This window comes from Balaenoptera acutorostrata, chromosome 20, assembly GCF_949987535.1.
Source record: "Balaenoptera acutorostrata chromosome 20, mBalAcu1.1, whole genome shotgun sequence".
NCBI classification, from domain to species: domain Eukaryota; kingdom Metazoa; phylum Chordata; class Mammalia; order Artiodactyla; family Balaenopteridae; genus Balaenoptera; species Balaenoptera acutorostrata.
Window position 1 is genome coordinate 62210715 of NC_080083.1, and position 20323 is coordinate 62231037.

Genomic DNA, 20323 nt, shown 5'->3' on the forward strand with positions numbered 1-20323 from the left:
ATTTGTTGATGAAATGATCTTATATAGAGAAAAGCAAATGGTCAAAACTCTCCAGTTAAAAAGCAGAGCCTTATCAAACTGGGTGAAAAAGCAAGATTCCTTTCTTTCCTGCCTACAGAGATGCATTTTAAATATAAAAGCAGTTGAGTTGAAAGGAACAAAATAGATATATCACACAAACAGTAAGCACAGGAAACTGGAGTGGCTATGTTAACATTAGACAAAACATACTTCACGATACGGAGTACCAAGATAACGAGGGATATTTCACAAGGATCAAGAGTCAGTTTTTAAGGAAGACAAAACTAAAGGGAAATACAGACAATCTACATCCTAAATGGAGATTTTTAAAATGCTTCTCTCAATAATTGATAGAACAGCTAGACAAAAAGCCAGGAGGGATATACATGATCTAAACAACTATCAACACCTCCACCTGATTGAAATTTATGGACATTATACACAAGAACTGCAGAATACACATTTGCTTCACTTCCACATGGTATGTTCACCTAAACAGACCATCTGCAGGGCCATAAAATAAGTCTCAGTAAGTTTCAAAAGACTGAAAACTTCCAGAGTATGTTTTCTGATCACAATAAAATTAAATTAGAAATGACAAAGATAAGAGAGCTAAAAAAGGCCCCCAAAATTTGGAAATTAAGCAACAGCTTTCTAAATGACCTATGAGTCAAGGAAGAAATTGACAAGATACTAGAAAATATTTCCAACTAGATAATGAAAGTAAAACACAGAATTTGGGAGATACAGATAAAGCAATGCTTAAAGGGAAAACTGTAGCTATAAACGCTTATATTTGAACATGAGAAAGGTTTAAAATTAATTATATAAATGTCCTCTTTAGTAAACTAGAATAAGGAGAGTAAAGTAAGTAAAGAAGGAATGGAAATAAAAGCAGGAATCATGACATAGAAAACGATAAAGGAAATTAACAGAGATAAAAGTTGCTTCATTAAAGATTAATTAAAAGGATAATGAGGGAATATTATGAACAATTTTAGGCCAGTAAATTTGACAACTCAGATGAAATGGACAAATTATTTTAACAACTTACCAAAGCTGATACAAGAAGAAATTAAAAGTCTGAATAGCCCTATACCTATTAAAGAAATTAAGTTGATAACCAAGAACTTTTCCATCAAGAAACCTCCAGGTCCAAAGAGTTTCACAGATGAATTCAATCAGACATGAAAGAAATAATACCAATCTCCTATAGCCCCTTCCAGAAAACAGAGAAAGGAACACTTCCCAACTAATTTCCCAAGGTTAGCAAAACCCTGATACCTAACCCCGACACAGACATTGCAGGAAAGGAAAATCACAGACAAAATCTCGGCAAATCAAATCCATCAATATATAAAAAGAAGAATACATCACAACTGAATTTATCCAGGAATGTATAGTTGACCTAACATCTGAAAACCAATCGATGTAATTCACAGCATTAAGAGGGTCCTTATGCAAGTATATACATTTATAATAACTCATCAAATCATGCCGTTTAGGTCTGTGGCTTTCACTGTGTGTAAAGTTTCCCTCAATTACTCCTTTGAAAAAGGAAAAAACAATAAGATCACTTAATTCTAGGCCACACACCAAAACAGACTAGCTGCCTTTTAAAACTGCTCCTAGTTCACGACCCCAAAAATCACACCCTCATCATAGAGGGACACACACATCTTTCTCTGATCGAATGGAGTAGATGTCAGTTCACCTCACTTATCCCAAAGCAGTTTTATGTAATTAGCACACAGATTTTCAGGGACGGGGGTGGGGGAAAGGAGGAATCAGAGCACATCCAGGCTTCAGCCTATTTCATCCTATTCGCCTCCCACCTGTTGAGATTTCCATTCTTCCCTTGCTAACTTTCCTGGGAGTTTGGTGATGCCTCAGAAGAACAGACCTCCCCTGGGTATCATAATTCCTGTCTGACTGTGATCATTTCAAACAGTCCTATTACTTCATAGTAGCGTTTATGATCCCAGCACCGTGAAGACAAGGGCTTTCTGGCTGGGTTATGACTTCTGAAATTAACTCAGCCTAGAGAGACCATACCTCTGAGATAGAGTAATGTAAGGGCTGTAATCTAGACACTTTGCATCTGAAAGAATAACAAACATCTCACTGGTTTGCATTTTAGGTCTTGGAAAGTCGAAGATTCTCGTGACATTTTTAATATCCTTCAAGTGATGAACTCAAAGAACTTGTTTGGTTTTTATGCCACATTTTCTTTGGGGTCACTTATTCACCCTCAGGGCAAATAAATTTTTCTTCTTTATTATATAATTCTTTGGAAAGCTCTAACCTTAAATAAGTGAATCAGGACTTCCCTGGTGGCACAGTGGTTAAGAATCCGCCTGCCAACGCAGGGGACACAGGTTCGGGCCCTGGTCTGGGAAGATCCCACATGCCGTGGAGCAACTAAGCCCGTGCGCCGCAACTACTGAGCCTGCGCTCTAGAGACCGAGAGCCACAACTACTGAAGCCTGTGTGTTTAGAGCCCATGCTCCGCAACAAGAGAAGCCACCCCTATGAGAAGCCCGTGCACGGCAACGAAGAGTAGCCCCCGCTCACCGCAACTAGAGAAAGCCTGCGCGCAGAAACGAAGACCCAACACAGCCAAAAACAAATAAATTAAATAAATAAATAAATTCATTTTAAAAAAAGAAATTGAGTTAAAAAAAATAAATAACTGAATCAAATTGGAATCCACATCAGATCCCAGATTTGGGTGAGGGTTTTTTTTGGGGGGGTGTGGGGCGTTGGGGGGAGCTTGTTTTTCATTCATTAAAAAAAAGTGTTAGGGTTTCTACCAGATGCAAGATTCTGTGCCAAGCATGTCAAGACAACAACGATTAAAGAGCTTACAGAGGCTGAGTTTAGAGAGTTTAAAGCTACTAGAAGAAATAAAAGATGTACTTAAATAACTGGCATATATGGCAGAATGTGGTAAATACCGGAGTTCTCCATATCCTACCCAGCTGGGAAGACGAGAAGGAGTTCTACAATCCAGGTGGCCTTAAAAGCCGAGAGGGATTTTAATCTGGAGGCCAAGGAAAAGGACCGTCGCTCTTGGAGAACTAAGACTAGGAAAGTACAGGGACCCAGGGTGGAGGGAGTCCAAATTCAGTTGGAAGCAAAAAGCCATTGCAAGACTTTGAGAACCATGCTGATCTGCTATCACCTTTCTAAAATATACGTTTAAGACGGTCACAGGGTGAGCCAAGAAGGAGAGAGACTTAGGTTTGCTAAATAGACCTCTAACATCTATTTTCTGAAACAGTCTCTTGCTTCAAAATATCTCTAAGCTCCCACTGAATGTTCAGCCAGACTGGCATTGAAAGCATAACCGTGGGATGAAATGCTTTTCACGTGAAAAAGTGGACATTGTGGATGTGCTGGACCAGCTCTGAGCTGGCTGGAGATCTAGGCGAACAGCAGAAAGGCCTTATTAGCGTACCTGTAGGTGCAGAGGGCCTGGGCCGGGCCCTTGAGTGTTGAGCCCTCCTCCTGGGCCCAGGTTTGGGGCGGCACCATCGGAGATGCTGAGAGCACCCTGAAAGGGGGCAGCCCACATCATCCTGGAGGCCTGAGCGAGAGTCCAGGTGGGACAGGGCCCCTCAGTAACTCACCGGTGACGAAGAAGGCCTTGTACCGCTCCAGGCGGACAGTCTGAAGGGCTCCGTCCTCTCCGGCCGCCCCACTGTTGGGGTGAAACAGCACCTGGGAAAGGGGGGCAGGGCTTACAAATAAGAAAACCATGCTAGAGGCTCCCTGGAAAGCATTACTTTCTTTTTTCTTTTTTTTGGCCGCGCTGCGCGGCATGCGGGATCTTAGTTCCATTGGAAGCGCGGAATCTTAACCACTGGACCGTCAGGGAAGTCTCAGCATTACTTTCTTTGTCGTGGTCCCTGGTCCCCATCACCCGCCAAATCCACCCTCTGACACCCAGCCCAGCCCCAAACACTGACAGACACAGGCCTGTGGTCTACACCATCCAACTCCCGGGAGCCTGTGTGAAAGAGCTGTTTTGCTAGTCAATTAATTGGAGTGGGTTACAGCTCTGCTTGGATTCCTAGGCCCAGGACTAGTCATGTCATCTGCAGGGTCCAGTGCAAGATGAGAATGACAGAAACCTTGTCCAAAAATTAAGAATTTCAACTGTATAGCACAAGGAATTATACTAAATATCCTGTGACAAACCATAATGGAAAAGAATATGAAAAAGAATGTATATATGTGTATAACCGAATCACTTTGCTGTGCAGCAGAAATTAACCCAACATTGTACATCAACTATACTTCAGCAAAATAAATTTCCTTTTCTTTTAAAATTTTTATTCATTTATTTATTTATTTTTGGCTGTGTTGGGTCTTCGTTGCTGCACGTGGGCTTTCTCTAGTTGCGGCAAGCAGGGGCTACTCTTCGGTGAGGTGCGCGGGCTTCTCATTGCGGTGGCTTCTCTTGCTGTGGAGCACGGGCTCTAGGCACGTGGGTTTCAGTAGTTGTGGCACGTGGGCTCAGTAGTTGTGGCTCGCGGGCTCTAGAGCACAGGCTCAGTAGTTGTGGAACACGGGGTTAGTTGCTCCGCGGCATGTGGGATCTTCCCGGACCAGGGCTCGAACCTGTGTCCCCTGCCTTGGTAGGCGGATTCTTAACCACTGCGTCACCAGGGATGTCCCAAAATAAATTTCTGAAAAAGCTATTTTCTTTTAATTATTACCCCCCCCCACACACACACACACAAATTAAGAATTTCAAGGTGGCCACAGCTCGTGCGCTTTAAAGCAAACACAGGGTCCTTCTAAGTGCAGGTCCCTCTGTGACAGCAGCTGTCACCCACCCAGGAGGCCGGCCCCCGCCTGAGCCCCACCCCTCAGGGTCAAGACGGGGCCTGGGATCTGCATGTTTTAGAAATATTCCCAGGGAGCCTGACACAGATCGGTGGTGATCCTTGGATCTCTTTGAAAAACGGCTTCTTCAGCATCCAGTCGACTCTCTGACTCTCACGTGAGGGCGTCTCCGTGTGATTTCTCCAGAACTGGGCACGGCCTTCCCTCCAAACACAGATCACCTTTGACTCCGTCCTACCGCACTCAGACCGAGCAAGTCATCAATGAAGGAATCACCTTCCAACTCCACGCCTCCACTGCAGGGGGCACGGGTTCGATCCCTGGTCGGGGAACTAAGATCCTGCAAGTCAAGTGGCGTGGCCCCCCAAATAAAAAAATAAAAAGAATCACCCTCCAGAATGGAAACACCTAGTTCAGGGTTCCCAAGGACAAGGTGTGGTAGAAAATAAATGACCAGCATCCTTGGTAAGTTGGTGGCTTTGGGCTGGAAACGTGAGACTGCCTTGGTATGAATCATGACTGATATATATCACTGGAAAGGAGCTTACGTGATTCAAAGTTTCCATGGAGCTAAAAAAAAAATAAAATAAAATGAGAAACATCTGTTGGAGCGGTAAACAGCTGTCCCCCCAAGTTTCCCGGCTCTGAAAGGATGCCAGCGAGGGTGGGGCTCCTCCCACACCTGCTGCTTCCGTGCTCTCGTGACAGGGCCTGCCAGGTCCCCAGCCGGCGTGATGACAGCAGGCTCCTTCCAAACAGGAAGAGAAGTCGTAACTCAAAACCCTCACTTCTTCCAACCCTGAAGGAAGCCAAGCCTCTCACCACAGGAGGCTGTTTTGTTTCCTTCTGGAGAGGGCAGGAAGTGGGGGACTTGGGAAATCTATTGTCAACAGATCTAGGATGTACTCAGACATCCAGGAGATGGGAGTCCAGGCCCGCGGGTTCGAGCCATTGACATTATGGCTCAGTAACAGAAACAGAAATTCCATAAGCGGGGGCTGCCGTGTGCTGGACATTCATTTGGTGTTACCAGGCGCCACTTCCAGAATCCAAGAGCAAGCAGAATGGCTCGCTCTCAGGAGGGCGGATGGATTTTGGAGAACTCGTATATGCCCTTCTTTTCCCCTCTGAGCAGACTGATTATGGCGTTCTTGTTTATATCAACATAGGAAGGAGGCTGGCAAATTTACACATGAATCACAGCTGAAGACATTTCCTCTCCAGAGGACACCCGGTCCGAATTTCAAAGATAACTTTATCTTCTGCAAACATGTTGCATCTTCTTGGTTGCCTTTCTTACCTGTTTGCTTTGTTTTCTTTTGTGTTGCTTTTTCAAGCAGGGAGCACCTCCTTACCTCTCTGGAGGCTGGTGCCTGGGTAGCCTCCCCAGAAGGAGGGGTCTCCCACCCCTCAGGTCGGGGTGCACAGACCCAGGTCTCCACAGGCCGTCAGCCTCGTGCCAGCCGCTCCGGACAGCATCTTTTGCCACTAGGGGGCCTCCCTTATCCCTAAGAGAAGTGATCAGCGGTGCAGAGACCAAGACCCGACTTCCGTTTCTACAATGTATGGTCTCCAGGGATGGACCAAGCCTTGTACGACCACACAGCCCCAGACTGGTCGTGACAGGACAGATGCAGAGCCATTAAGAAGCCTTCCCTGGGCTGACAGTTTCTGGACTCGGTCATGGCAACCTGGGGCTGAGGTAGGACTTGACCAGCAGTGGTGCTGCAACCTCCAAATTCCATCCGGGAAGCAGGCGAGCCTAGAGTGGGATGCCTGCCCCCAGGCTGTGCGCCCTCTCCTGCCCGCTCCTCCCTCCCCCTTTGTGGTTGCCCTCGTTGCCTGGACACAGACCCCTCCAGATCAGAAGCAGAACGGTCTGCAGGTGCAGGAATACCCAGCATGGCATCAGTGACCCTAGCTGTCCATGAAGTGGGTGGTGAGACCGCTCAGCAGGAAGACCTACAGCCCAGCATTTGTTTGTAAACCTCTCCGCGCAGGACCTGGGGAGGGTGCCAGGGCTTACGTGGCCCTAGGTTGCTTCAGCTCTTCGACTTTCCGTTACTCGTTTGCAAAATAGGGAAGAACCCAACCGCTGAGACTTTTTGCATATTGTTTTGAGATGACGGTCTAGGAGTTACTTTGAGCTTCTTGAAACTGGAATGGTTTTCTAAACCAACCCATACTCGAATCTTGTAAGCCCAGCATATACCTAAGGGTGAACACAGCTGTGTTTATTAAAATACATATGTGTATGCTGTGGGAACTAATCAATATATTCTAATTTGAGTATTAAGGAATGTTCCAAACAGGTGGCAATGTTTAAGTCTAACCTTTAAGGCTGTTATACACAGTTGGCTGTCCCAGAATGATACAGTGCCTTGCACGTGATAGTTACTCAATAAATGATTACTGAATACCAAAACAAAAACAAGGGACTTCCCTGGCGGTCCGTGGTTAAGACTCCACGCTTCAACTCTGGGGGTGCCAGGTTTGATCCCTGGTCGGGGAACTAAGATCCTGCAAGCTGCACCAAAAACCAAAAACCAAAGACACAAAGCACGCAAATGTGTGCTCGTGTGTGTGTACCCACGTGTACATGTGTGCATAGGTATGTATATTTCTACAGTCACTCATGTATTTTTCCCTCCTGGCCCTCCACCAGCAGACTCGAGACAACGTACTCCTGTCTCCGTAGCGGCTGAATCCGGGGCCAGCGGCGACCTACGTTGACCTCTAAGGTGTCTGGACTAACGCTGCAGGAGTCCAGTCTTCTGGGAGGCTGGGCCGGGCCCACAGGTGCCAGTGCCCACGTGCCTCTACCCTGGAAGGTGCCACCAGAGCTCTGGGCGAGCGGCGAGCGGCAGCTGTCCCCTCCCGGGCCACGGGGTATCCCACACACATCACACGTCCCCACGAAAACCCCGGCCGGTGTTGCGGCTCGTATCTGGCTCTCCTGCCGGTCCCTGGGCCCAGTCCCCTGGGGGCCCAGACCAGCAGCCGCGAAGCCCCGAGCGGGGCCTCCGCGGGTCCGCGGGAAGCGGCGGCTTGAGGAAGACGGCGAGCTCTCTGCCGTCTGGAAGCGGAAGTTCCGCGCCCGGGCGCTGGCCTCCCCCCGTGGACGGACAACGTCAAGGAGCCCACAGTCCTTGAAGCGCTTCCTGGTGACCCCGATCATTCTGCGCGCGGCCGTGGTCATAAACACGCGGGAGCATCTCTCCGCTGACGTCGTCGATAACCCCCCAGGGTCACATACTGTGAACTCCCAGCCAGAGGCGGAAGCCACCTTCCTGCTTGGCTGTCCTGCGGGAGCAGGGCTCGGCCTGGAAGGGTCTGCAGCTCCAGAGGGTCAGATAGGCCGGGAGGAGCTATCCTGCTCCAGGGGCCACTCCGAGCATCGAGCATCGTGGAGAAGCCCTGGTGGCCGCTCAGGACCCGTGTGCCGGCCGTGGGGAAGGGCAGCCTCAGGAACTGCCCCAGGACATTTGACTCACTTCCATGTGACCCGCAGTAAAGCCAGAAATAAACCCTTTGATGTGTGGGTCCCTAACTGAGGAGCCGGGCTCACGGGGCCTTCCAGAAGAGCTCCGGGTTCCGCCGGCCTCCTTCCCTCCTCCCACTTCCTCTTCCTTTTGGCAAAAGTAAAACACACAGAAAGACAGGGAAAGGCCACCCGGCCTGACACTTCCTGGCTGTCGCTGCCACCGAGGGCTTCAGAGCACCCCGAAGAGGGGACCCTGGGGGCTGGAGGGCCGTGTGTGTGCTGAGCCCTCCAGGACTGGCCCTGCCACCCAGGGCATCTTTCGTTCATTTGTTTACTCATCCAGTTCTCGTTTATTGAACGCTGGCCGGACGCCAGACCCTGTGTTGGGTGTTCTGAGAATTCCATGGTGAGCTCCCTGACCTTGGGAAGCTTCCGTTCTGGCGGGGGAACCCCACGGTACACAACTCACAGACACAGGTCATGCACCCCATCCAACAAAAATGTGCCGCGTGCCTAGGGCATGTCAGAAAATTAAATGATGGTGAGGGGGAAAAAAGTCATTCGGTATAGGGAATAAGCCCCAACGGACGCCCACCCTACACCAGAACTGCCGCACAGAAATCTGCACTGATGAACTGGACTGACTCGGGAAGAAGGGGGGAGCGGAAGGACACGTTCACCCCAAAGGAATCACCCCTCGGCGGCTGACAAAGTGCATCTCCAGCGGCCGCCTGCAGGCATCTTCTGACGACGGTTCTGTTCGCACAGAGGCAGCCAGGCCCCGATGAGGGGCAGGAGGCCCGCCTCCGGAGAAGCCCAGGTGGGACACGCGCCACCTCCACTTACCCTGTGCCCGGCCTGCGCCCCGCCGAACAGCACCTCCGAGGCGTCCAGACCGTCAAAGCGTCGGCCTTGGGGCAGGCTGGCCCCAGCCAGGGCCACCACGGTGGGGAAGATGTCCAGCACGCTGCAGGAAGATCGAGACAGCGTTGGCCCCAGCTGCCCCCAGGCTCTCTCCCTGGCTGTGCTGGGGTCAAGAGCCGCCCAGCCCAGCCCGGCCCAGCCCGGCAGCCTCCCAAGCAGCCCGCCCCCTCTGCCTACCTGTTCCGCCTTCAGGCCCCACCTGGATCTCCTACAGGAGCAGCACCCAGGCTCTGCAGCCAGGTGTTGCCTGGGCTCCAATCTCAGCGTGGCCATCTGTCTCTCTAGCCCTCAGTTTTCTGTTCTCTAAAATGGGCATGGTAGGGGACTTCCCTGGCGGTCCAGTGGTTAGGACTCCGCCCTTCCACTGCAGGGGGCGCGGGTTCAATCCCTGGTCAGGGAGCTAAGATCCAGCAAGCCTCGCAGTGTGGCCAAAAGAATAAAAATAAAATGGGCATGATAATAATAGTACCTGCCTCACTGGGTGGCAGTGTGGATGAAAGACACAGGTAATGCACGTAGAGGGCCTGGCACTCAGAGTGCTCACTGGATGTCTGTGTTATCATCACTCACAGGGACATCCCTGCAGACCTACCTAAGAGCTAGGGGGCTCTAATAAAAAGGAATGAAATAGTGCCATTTGCAGAGACATGGATGGACCTAGAGACTGTCATACAGAGTGAAGTAAGGCAGAAAGAGAAAAACAAATATCGTATAATATTGCTTACATGTGGAATCTAGAAAAACGGTACAGATGAACTTACCGGCAAAGCAGAAATAAAGTCACAGATGTAGAGAACAAACTTATGGTTACCAAGGGGGGAAGGGGGGTGGTGGGATGAACTGGGAGATTGGGACTGACATATACACTATTGATACTATGTATAAAATAGATAACTAATGAGAACCTACCCTATAGCACAGGGAACTCTACTCCATGCTCTGTGGTGACCTAAATGCCAAAAAAATCTAAAAAGGAGTGGATATATGTATATGTATAATCGATTCACTTTGCTGTACACCTGAAACTAACACAACATTATAAATCAACTATACTCCAATAAAAATTAATTTAAAAATAAATACATAAAATAAAAGTTAAAAAAAAAAAACCAAGGGGCTCTACCTGTCACCACCTAGGCCACTGCCACCCGCTGAGAGGGAACAGTGTGTGACAGGTGTCTGCAAGAGAACATTTCCTTCATTTTTCCCACCCTGGGTCTCCGTGTCGCAAATAGCTAGTCTTTGTCTAGAATGCCGTCATGTGTGACACATTCCATCCGCTTTCATTTAGCTCTTTTATTCCTGTTACAAAATAGTCAGTGTTCAGGGCGGGAAAAAGCATAACATCCAGAAATAGGAAGGAGCAGCACACACACAGCCCCTCACCCGAAGGCAGCCACTGTGACCACGTTGGTGGATTTTGTGAATTTGATTTTCTTTGAAGTCACGTGGTACCATTTCCCTCTACTCTAGGACACATCTCCCTCCAGCCTGCTGTGCTCAGGTCAGACAAAAACTCTTCGGCAAGAACAGAGCTGTTTATCTGAGGGCCAGGCTAACGGAGAGTCGGCGGGACTCGACGGAGCCGGAGGGCCAGGCCCGCGCGAGGCTGGACATCCCGGGAAAGAGGGTCCACCTGAGGCTGGGCTCGTGGGGAGACCTCCAGGCCCCACCTGCTGCTTCCCCAGCCCAGGGTCCGGGGAGCGGAGGCTCGCCCCCCAAGATGGGCCGCGGAAGGGACCTGCCACGTGCCCGCCTCCCCTCCTCCTCTGCTCCGGGGCTCTGTCTACAGCCCCAAGCAGGATCTCTCCCTCGACTACGGTACAGAGCGTCTCTGGTGTGCCTCTGGCTTCCACAGTCCACGGAGCCGGTGGCTTGTCTCTTGCACGCGCGCTCCAGGAGCTGGCACGCCACGCACGTGCAAGTGCAAGAAGTACGCGGTAAGCCCTTGCGGAGTACGGAACAGTCCAGAAACCTGTCCAGAGTCCAAGGTCCCTGCCACAAACCAGGCAGCCCGGAGGACTGCAATGCAGGCTGAAGAGGCCGGGGTGGCTGGTACTGCTGCTTTGGCGCTTTCTCTCAGTTGCACCCCTAAGAGAGGCGTGCCTCCCAGAGGGGTCAGGTCAGTGCCAGAAGAACAGGATCTGCCTTAGATTTGGGGAGGTGTGGTACATTTTCTTTTCCCGTCTTATTCCCCCCTCCGTCATCGTGAGGCTTGGCATCCTCATTATACAGCACGGAGTCTAACGTTCATGGAGTCCTCGTGTCTCAGAATTGGGCAGGAGCCTCCAGAGCACAGAGGAAAGCTCGGGTCCGTGAGAAAATCTTCTGTATCTCCAGGACTTGCCAGTCCAAGCTCAGGCTACCAGAGAGTCCTTCCTTACGTAAAGGAGGAAACCAAGCCCCCGAGGGGAGCCCTGGAGGAGGGAGATCCTCCCGGGACACACAGCCCCAGACCCTGGGCCCCTGCGTGAACTTGGAGAAAGCATCAATCCTGCAAAGGCTACCAAAGGGACCCCGCTACTCCAAACCCTCCCTAAGAAATTGGTCCCGGGAGCCTTGGAAACCTTGGGGAAAGAGACCAAAAAACCCCAAGCCTAATTTTCAAGTTTCCACAGTTCATTCTAATACCTGGGAAGGCGTGCTCCGACTTTCACGGAACCTCGGTCCGTTTGCCTTTGTGGTTCCTTATTCCGTATAAAATACTCAAAATTATATTTTACACTTCTGTTGACATAAAGATAAATATAGGGGCTTCCCTGGTGGCGCAGTGGTTGAGAATCTGCCTGCCAATGCAGGGGACACGGGTTCGAGTCCTGGTCTGGGAAGATCCCACATGCCACGGAGCAACTAGGCCCGTGAGCCACAATTACTGAGCCTGCGTGTCTGGAGCCTGTGCTCCGCAACAAGAGAGGCCACGACGGTGAGAGGCCCGCGCACCGCGATGAAGAGTGGCCCCCGCTCGCCGCAACTAGAGAAAGCCCTCGCACAGAAACGAAGACCCAACACAGCCAAAAATAAATAAATAAACTAAAAAAAAATTAAAAATATAAATATATAAAGAGGAAATATTAAGCCATTTTTCTTCAACCTAAAAGTTTTTGTTTTTTCTTCTGGTTTCAAAGAAAATGAAAAGGTCATGTGCCCCCAGCACTGCTCCTCCGGCCCTGATGGGCAAGTGGGCCTTGGGTTCTGGAGGCCTTGGTTACGAGAAGGGCCGTCGAGAGCCTGCTCGCGGCCGGGCAGGCACGGCGATCCGGAAGAGAGCCATCTGAGCGTGTCGGCTCCGGGGGGCACGCACTGCAGGTTCTGTTGCCCCCGTGAGAAGATTTTCTTCACGCGGCTTCAGCCAGCCCAAGGCGCTGAAGGCTGTTCAGAGGAAGTGTGCACATTTGTGTTTTTATCCAAGGAATTGCCAACAGAACCTGCGTGTGGGGCCTGGGCAATTGCGAGGAGGACGCGGGGAGCTGCAGGGCTGCGAGGGGCTGGCCTGGATCTCAGGGCACGTGTCGATGGCACTGGGGTGCCTGCTGGGGTGCCGGGGGCGGAAGGGAGGCCGTTTCCTAGAAGCGCGGACATTACATCTGGGAAGTGGCCGGTGCGATCTGAAGACGGGAAGTGAGACGGGCCAGGGCTGCTGGAGTGTAGACTGGGGTGTGCGGGCCTGGGCTCCGGGCCTAGAGTGAGAGAGAGGAGAGCAGAGCCCCTCCAGGCCGTGGAAGAGTGGGAACGGTCCTGGGGTGTGGCGAGCGAGCTCCTTAGCCTCTGGCTGTAAGTTCCTTCCTGCGGGAAACTCGCTCGCGTTACCTCCTGGGAAAGCTAGGCGCCCACCCCTTCCTGGCCTAAGTCCCTCTGCGGAGACTGGAGAGGCTGCAGGTCCCCCAGGCCTCCTGCCTCAGGTCCCTCCTGGAGACCAGCAGGGCCCGGCAGCAACTTTGCAGGGAGCACGGGGGGACCCAGAGCACCAAGAAGCCCCAACACCAAAGTGTGCGCATCCGTTACAGAGCAGAGTGCCGTAGGAGTGCGGGTGAGGGAGGGTCCACTGCCCATCTCCCCCCATAACCCACTGCCAGATACGGGAAAGCAGCGGGCGGGGGGCCTTGAAAGGAGATGCCGGCTGGGCCTCGCCGGGGGGCGGTGACACCCAGCCCATAGGACACCGGCGTGAGCACCGTCTCTTTGCAGATCTACTCCCAGGACTCAGTTCTGTGCCTCAAGACAGCCCAGAACCAGCCGAATCGCCCTCCACATAACTGCCTGCCTTTGGGATATGGGAAGACAGCCTCGGGGTCCCCCAGCGGGGCATCCGCTCTCCGAGCGAAGCAGACCTTTAGCTGTTTCTCAAATGAGATTACTGCAAGTCCTCCGTACCCGTCGAGTCGCTGTAGGCTTGCCCCAAGAACCTCCAAGACAGCATTCCTCCGTTCTGAACAGAGATGGGGGCCTCCCAGCTCAGAGGCAGAGCAGGCCCCGCCCCTTTTTGTCCATGACCAAGAGGAATCACTTGAGAGCTGTGATTCTCAACCAGCATGAGTCTGTCCCCCCCAGGGGACACTTGGAGCCGCCCGGGGACGTTCTAGTTGTCACACTGGGGCTGGGGGAGCCATGGGCATCCAGTGGGTGAAGCCCAGGGATGCTAGTAAACGTCCTTAAATGCCCAGGACACCCTCCACCCCAAAGAGTGGTCCAGCCCAAAGTGTCAGCAGTGCCAAGGTTGAGATACCCCGCTCTAGAATTTTAGGGTCAAATCACCAGACGTGCTGCCCTCCCGAAGGTACGTCAGCTCCTCAACAACAGAAGCCTTCTGTCCCATGTAACCGTTCTTACATCCCCGGTCCCTGGAGCCATGCTTGACCCATACCTGGAGCCAACAATTCATCTCCGTTGAATAAATGAATTTCCCCCATTCTGCAGTTGTGTCACTGGGCTTTGGGGCCAGGGCATCTGTAAGACCTTTCTTTTGATCTTATCACGTCACCTCAGTGCACACCTGATTATTAACACACTAGTTACGTCTAAAGGTAACCAACAGGATTAGTGTCGACCCCTTCTCCCCTGACCCCCTAACACACCTTTCTACTTTTTCTGTATTCACGTGAGTATTTATATCAACTTGTCTACTCTCTGGTGTCCGTAATTCCTTAGGGCCACTGGGATATTGGTTTAAGGGATCACGGCCTCAGCTCAGAGTGGCTGGAGGGAGTTATCTCTGATCTGGAAGGAGATGTATATCCTCTGGGGAATAAAGTAGTAGACTAAGTGATAGAAGAGGTGATTAAGTACCTAATACGTGGGAGTGTCTGCCTGGGCTTCCAAGAACATGAAGCATAATAGCATCAGTTTCTTGAATAGGGATCATACCACCCTCCTCCTGAGAGCTGACCCTGAGGGAACCCTGGCAGTCACGGCGCTCCACCCAAGTTTGCTTTCCATGGATTCACGCGAGAAAATAGCAAGAGGATGAATTGTATGGAGACAAACTGTCTTGCTGCAATCAGGACTAATTTAACACCAAAAATATCCTAGGAGGGGCTGATCTGGTGTATCGGTAGTGTCCTGGTAAAATTCCCAGCAAATGTTACCTCGTACCAAGGCTGGCTTCCTTTGGACACTCACCAAAATGTCCCCTAAGTCAGCTGTCACCTCTGAAGCCCGGAATTATCAACAAAATGATGCAATTTTATCACAGAGCCGTAGTTGACTGAAGGTGAGAACGCCATTCTCAACTGAGAAGCACGAGCTTGGTTTCCGGTGACGTCACTTGAGAGACGGCACGTCCAGCCCAGCCCGTGAACCCTTGGCCTGACTGCAGCAAGTCAGGCCCATGAAAAGCAGCCCGCCTGGCCCTCTTCCCGGCCAGCCTGACATCACAGACTCCAGCCGGAGCTGCTGTTGTCACGTCTGCTGGCAGCACCCCGTCCCCATACCCACCCCTGATTGTACGGGGCTGACAGGGAATTCCTGGGGGCCCAGAGGCTGCCAGGGACAGTGCCTACTCACCCCCGACTTTGGCTGTCACCGCTGTTTACCCTTCCTGTACCCCGGGCTTCAGTCTCCCCGCCTTCTCCCCATCACCTCCCCTCTGGGATGCTAGAGGAAACCAGTGAAGCCTGCTTTCCTCTACTGGGCTGTGTTCTCTAGGCCAGAACCCACTTGGTTAACGGTGAAGGACCTTTGGAACTAGGAAATTAGTCTTTAACCAGAATAAGACCTCTGAGCGTGTGAGCAAGCACCTGTGTCTACGGAGGGGCCCCCTTGTCCATGGATTCAGGGCAGAACCACGGAGAGGACGGGCCCTCCGGGCGAGTGAGAAGCCCTCGTTATAAGTCATGGTTGCAGAGCTGCGTGGTGTTGCTTTCGGGATGACACACCACAGCCAAGTTCTGTGCCAAGGAGATGGCCTCCTGCGCCTGCCTTAATAAGGAGATCAGAGTAATCATGAGATGTGCTCACGTTTACAATCGTCCTTCCTTGTAGAAGCTTCTTTGCCAGAGGTAGGAAGAAGATCCTCGCCCAAGGATTCATCCTTTGCTTCCCAGCCCGGTGGATCCAGCTTCCTTCTCCCTCCCCTCGGGGGCACGTCAACATCTAGACCCCTTTCCTGTGCCATCTGATGACCAGTGACATGCTTGACAGAGCCATCGCCAGGACACCTGCCCTACCCCCAGAGAAGGGATCCTTCGGGCCCAGTAGATCCGTTCCCCGCACCCCCGTCAGCTTGGCCCAGGCCAAACGTGGTGAGGACACTCCTGGCCTCTCTGCAGCCCCTCTGTCCTCAGTGCACACCAGCACGACCCAGCACTGACGGCCCCCAGCGCCCTCTTCCCAGAGACAGGCCCCCCAGAGGATGGCTTGAAAAGTGTCCCGCTGCACTACTGCTACAGGCAGCTCCACGCTGCTACAGTCTTGAGTTCGGGAAGTATCCGGGGACACCTGGCCAGGGCAGGTGATGTTTGAGGTCTCTAGCTATGCAAGCATCCATGACTTTTTCCTACATCTCAAGGTAATTTGGGTCTCGTACCTTAGCAAAGCAGTGCTGGTGACGTTGACGGGGACCCTGCCGGGCCAGTAAGCCAGAGCCGGGACACGGTGTCCTCCTTCCCAGGTGGTCTGCTTGGCTGGACTTCCCCCTGTGAGAAGAGGGGAGACAGTTGGTTCTCTGGGAAAACAGTCCTTCTCCACGGGGACTCTCTAAGAGCTTCTGATAATTCCGACAAAGCAATGACTTCCTTTAGCAACGAGTTATTTTTATTCATGTAGTTAATCTCTTTCAATATGTGCTTTTATTTTACCGGATTCAACACGCGTAACTAGCTGTGTCTGTCCCTCTCTAGGGAATCACGTCACTTAGTGTCTTCATGCCACTTTGGCCACTTCAGATTGTCTGGCTTGTTTAGACTGGCATCAGTCCTGTGCACCCGAGACATAGTAGGTGCTCAACAACTATCTGTTGAATAAATGAATGAATGAATGTGTCTTCCTACAGATCATGTTTAGGATGGAAACATAAAACTATTTGAAATGAGATAAAGGCGGAAATTCCCACAGTTATTCGATCCACCCAACAACTGATCTGGCACAGATTTTGTTGTTGTATTTTGTTCACTCTGCTTTACTTTTTTTGTTTTCCTTTTTTTTTTTTTTGAATGAATGAGCTCTTCCGATGTTGTGGTAGCTCCGACCTCTTGCCTCTCAGGGGGCGGTAAGAACAATCTACGTGCAATCTACGAATTTCCACTGGGTAATTAAAGGAATTATTTTTGTAACCACCAAGTCAAAAGTGACCACCAGTGTAACGATGACCAGCAGGCTGGAAGGGATGAGGTCATGCTTTATGGAAACATCCTGAGTACGTGTTGCGTTGAATTAACCATGACCATCCCTATCCCTCCCACACACACCCCGACCTCGTCCCAGCTTAGCCAGGAATTCCACACGGTTAGCGTGTAGAGAGCCCTTCCAAGGCAAATGCTGTGTGTGTCTCACACATACCACGGTCATGCAACATCCTTATGTTTGGCTGGCGGGAACAACGATGGGGAGGGAGGGGGCGAGAAGACCAAGGCTGCGTCACTTTTCACTCACCCTGCAGCGAACAGAACCTTTGATGTCCCTGGCCCAGCACATGACACCAGAAATGCTCGGCATTCTTGGAATTTTCTCATAACCAGCTTTGGAGTCCCCCCAAGTGTTGAAGTCAGAAACGATACACAAAACAACTCATGTCTATGGACCATTTATGTTTAGGGGTGGGGCTCTCGGAACCAAGTGGAGTTGTGTGGGGGGCGAATGGGAAACTCTTTGACTTGGCCCAAAATGTCTCAAATACCTTCTTCCCGTCCAGAGCCCGTCCAGAGCCACGCCGCCCATAAATACCTAGAGCCCACTCCCAATTATTCACGCATATGGAACAGAGACTCCAGAGCTACAGCAAGCGTAAATCGCACTCCCACGTGGCCTTGGAATGCATGACTTATGCTTCAGCTGAAGGCCAAGGAGCGGGGAGGGAGCATCTAACATTGCACGTGCGGGAACTCTGCAGATAATCTCCACCACCACCCATGAGGGGCGTTTCTATGGAAGCTTGGGGAATAGGTGGGTGAAAATATGGAGTCCATTTATTTGCAAGTCCACGGAGCACAAAATTCAAACGAACTTGCTTAGCCTTTGAGGCCAGATGCTAAGGAAAAGCGAAGGTTTCAATTCAAAGAAACAAGCCAATGGTTCTGAGGGTCAACCAGAAGGCCCAAGCTGAGGGCTTGCACTGTGTTAGGGCCACAGGCGCCAGAGTCCAGAGTCGGCACCAGGATTGCGTTTCCGACTCCAGGGTGTTTCCAGAAGGGTACACTAGCCCCTAATTAATAAATCTGCTAATTGGTCTTCACCACTAGGGGTTCTGCTCATTTGCCATAATCTTTTTGTACTGTTCTTTTTCAGACGATTAACTTTCCTAATTCGTTTTCAGAGAAAAATATGTCAATGCGTTTGCCTTATTTCAGCAGAGAGTTGAAAGCTGGAGAGGTTAGAAGGAATTCGGCCAGTTATAAAACATGTATACGTCAACAGAGTGGACAGTGCCCTGCAAAGAACCAGGAACTGGGACAAAGAGAGGAAAATGTTGGCTGAGAGAAGCGGCTTGGTGTGGACACTTGGGGTGCGGAGAGCAATCCCTCCTCCATGTTGTCAAGACTGGCCAGCTGGTACCTGGCTGTACCTTGGGTTCTGGCTTTACCAGAAAGACACAATTATATATTCCAGCCATGCCCACAAGCCTTGTACTCAAAAGGAATTTATCTTAAAAGAGTCCAGAGTGTGGGTAAGCAATTATAAAAAATATATCCCCCAGAGCGTGGACACCTTCCCACTCCAAATTCCAGTATCTCATTGGCACTGCTAGGGGTGGGCCAACTTTAAAAGATCCGACCAGCATTCTCTGTGGGTCCCCAGGTTTGATGCCTGATAACCAAGCATCTGATTATCAGAAACATCTAACAGTGTTTGTTTTGGTTCATCTGCACCAGCAAACACTGAAACCCACAGCAGCTGGCCCTGGTCCCCTGATGCCCTTCAGTGATACCTGCTCCTACTAATTGAAACTCATCCTCTGTTAACCACAATAATAACAGTAACAATAATTTCTCCTGTTGATTGAGCCCCTCCTAAGCACCAAGCTAAGTGCACCTACCTATAATGCTAAGTGCTTCCCGGCATCATCTCCCTTAATCCTCAGGACAACTTTGTGAGCTAAGCCCTGTTATCCTCATTCTTCAGATGAGGAGGCTGAAGCTCAGAGAGGTTAAGTAATTTGCCCAAGGTCACACAGCAAAGAAACACTCGAGTCAGGATTTGAATCCAAGTCTAACCACACAGCCAGCACCCTCAGCCATTAAACCTTCTAGGACCTTTTAGGACAGCGGTTCCCATCCCCAAATGCATATTCGAATCACTAGCTTTTAAGAAATACCCATGCCAAGGTCCCTTTCCCAGAGAATTGTGATTTAAATTGGCCGGGGGTGGGGCCTGGATACCAGTACCTTGTAAAGCTCTCCTGGTGAGTTAATGTAGAGCACGCCCGCCCCCCCACCCCACCCCCCGCCCCGTTCCAGGCGGAGCGTGAAGAGAGCAAGGGGCAGAGTCAGAAAGTGGACACAATGCATTTTGAAACTAATTGTAGCTTATGTGCTTTTTAATGACAGGTTTTATATGGCCCACAGCTTTATAACTTTGCGCCATCGGAGCGTGAATGTGGCCCTACATGTTACAGTGAGTAAGAACAATGGTGAAGTCCACAAAGTCACATAGGCACTCTTTAATTTCCAAAGCTACTCGTGAGCTGAGAGCAACGTTCACACTTTGACCAGCAGCAGTGGTACATCAAAAGGGTCCGTTGCGTTTGGCTTTCTGTTGAGAAGCGCAAGTCTGATGGTCACGAAAGTGCATTTCAGTGCCCTTGCGGTTAGCTATGACTCTACTTAAGGCAGAACCTCTTACTTAAAGCAATCGATATTTAGCCTCAGCAACCAAAATATAAACAGAACCATGATTCATGAAACTGCTTGCTTGTTCTTCCCTGGCTACAGAAGAAAACGCCACTCCGTGATGCACGGAGAAAAGGGCAGCCTGAGGAAGGCCCACCACGACCTCCGCTTAGGAGTCGGGCTCCTTCCCAGAAAGGACCCAAATGCGACGCTTGCCTGAGTCAGAAAGGCAGTGTGGCTAACACAGAGGTTGGCAAACTTCTTCGTACGTGGAGCCGCCAGAAGGACACCGGGAGATGCTGATTTAGTAAGTCTTGGGTGGGGTCTGACTCCAAGTCATTCTGACACCAGTCTCTGAGGACCAGAAGTTGAGAAGTATTAGTAAGGGAAACGGGAGGACGCCTTCTCACGGTGAGGCCTCGAGCAGAATTCTTAAATGTCACTGCACGTCCGTCTCCTCAGCCGTGAAGGGGGGAATGGACTGTACTGGGCCCACGGGATGGTGGGAAAGTGACGTAAGATAATGTATACAAAGTTCCAAGCAAGGTCCCTTGGCATAGTG

General features: G+C 50.8%; 1 protein-coding gene across 10 annotated transcripts in view; it reads right to left on the reverse strand.

Annotated features, from left to right (window-relative positions):
* The window catches only part of ARSG (arylsulfatase G), a 118082-nt gene that overhangs the window by 5208 nt on the left and 92551 nt on the right, over positions 1 to 20323 (reverse strand). For 9 of the 10 annotated variants that reach the window (XM_057536961.1, XM_007185565.3, XM_007185566.3 and 6 more), the window contains 3 exons: positions 16305 to 16413; positions 9206 to 9326; positions 3654 to 3744 (listed from right to left, as the gene is read on the reverse strand). In XM_057536961.1, coding sequence (XP_057392944.1) covers positions 3654 to 3744; positions 9206 to 9326; positions 16305 to 16413 — 321 coding nt within the window. The remainder of the gene's footprint in view (positions 1 to 3653; positions 3745 to 9205; positions 9327 to 16304; positions 16414 to 20323) is intronic. The other variant, XM_057536960.1, reaches the window with a different exon arrangement.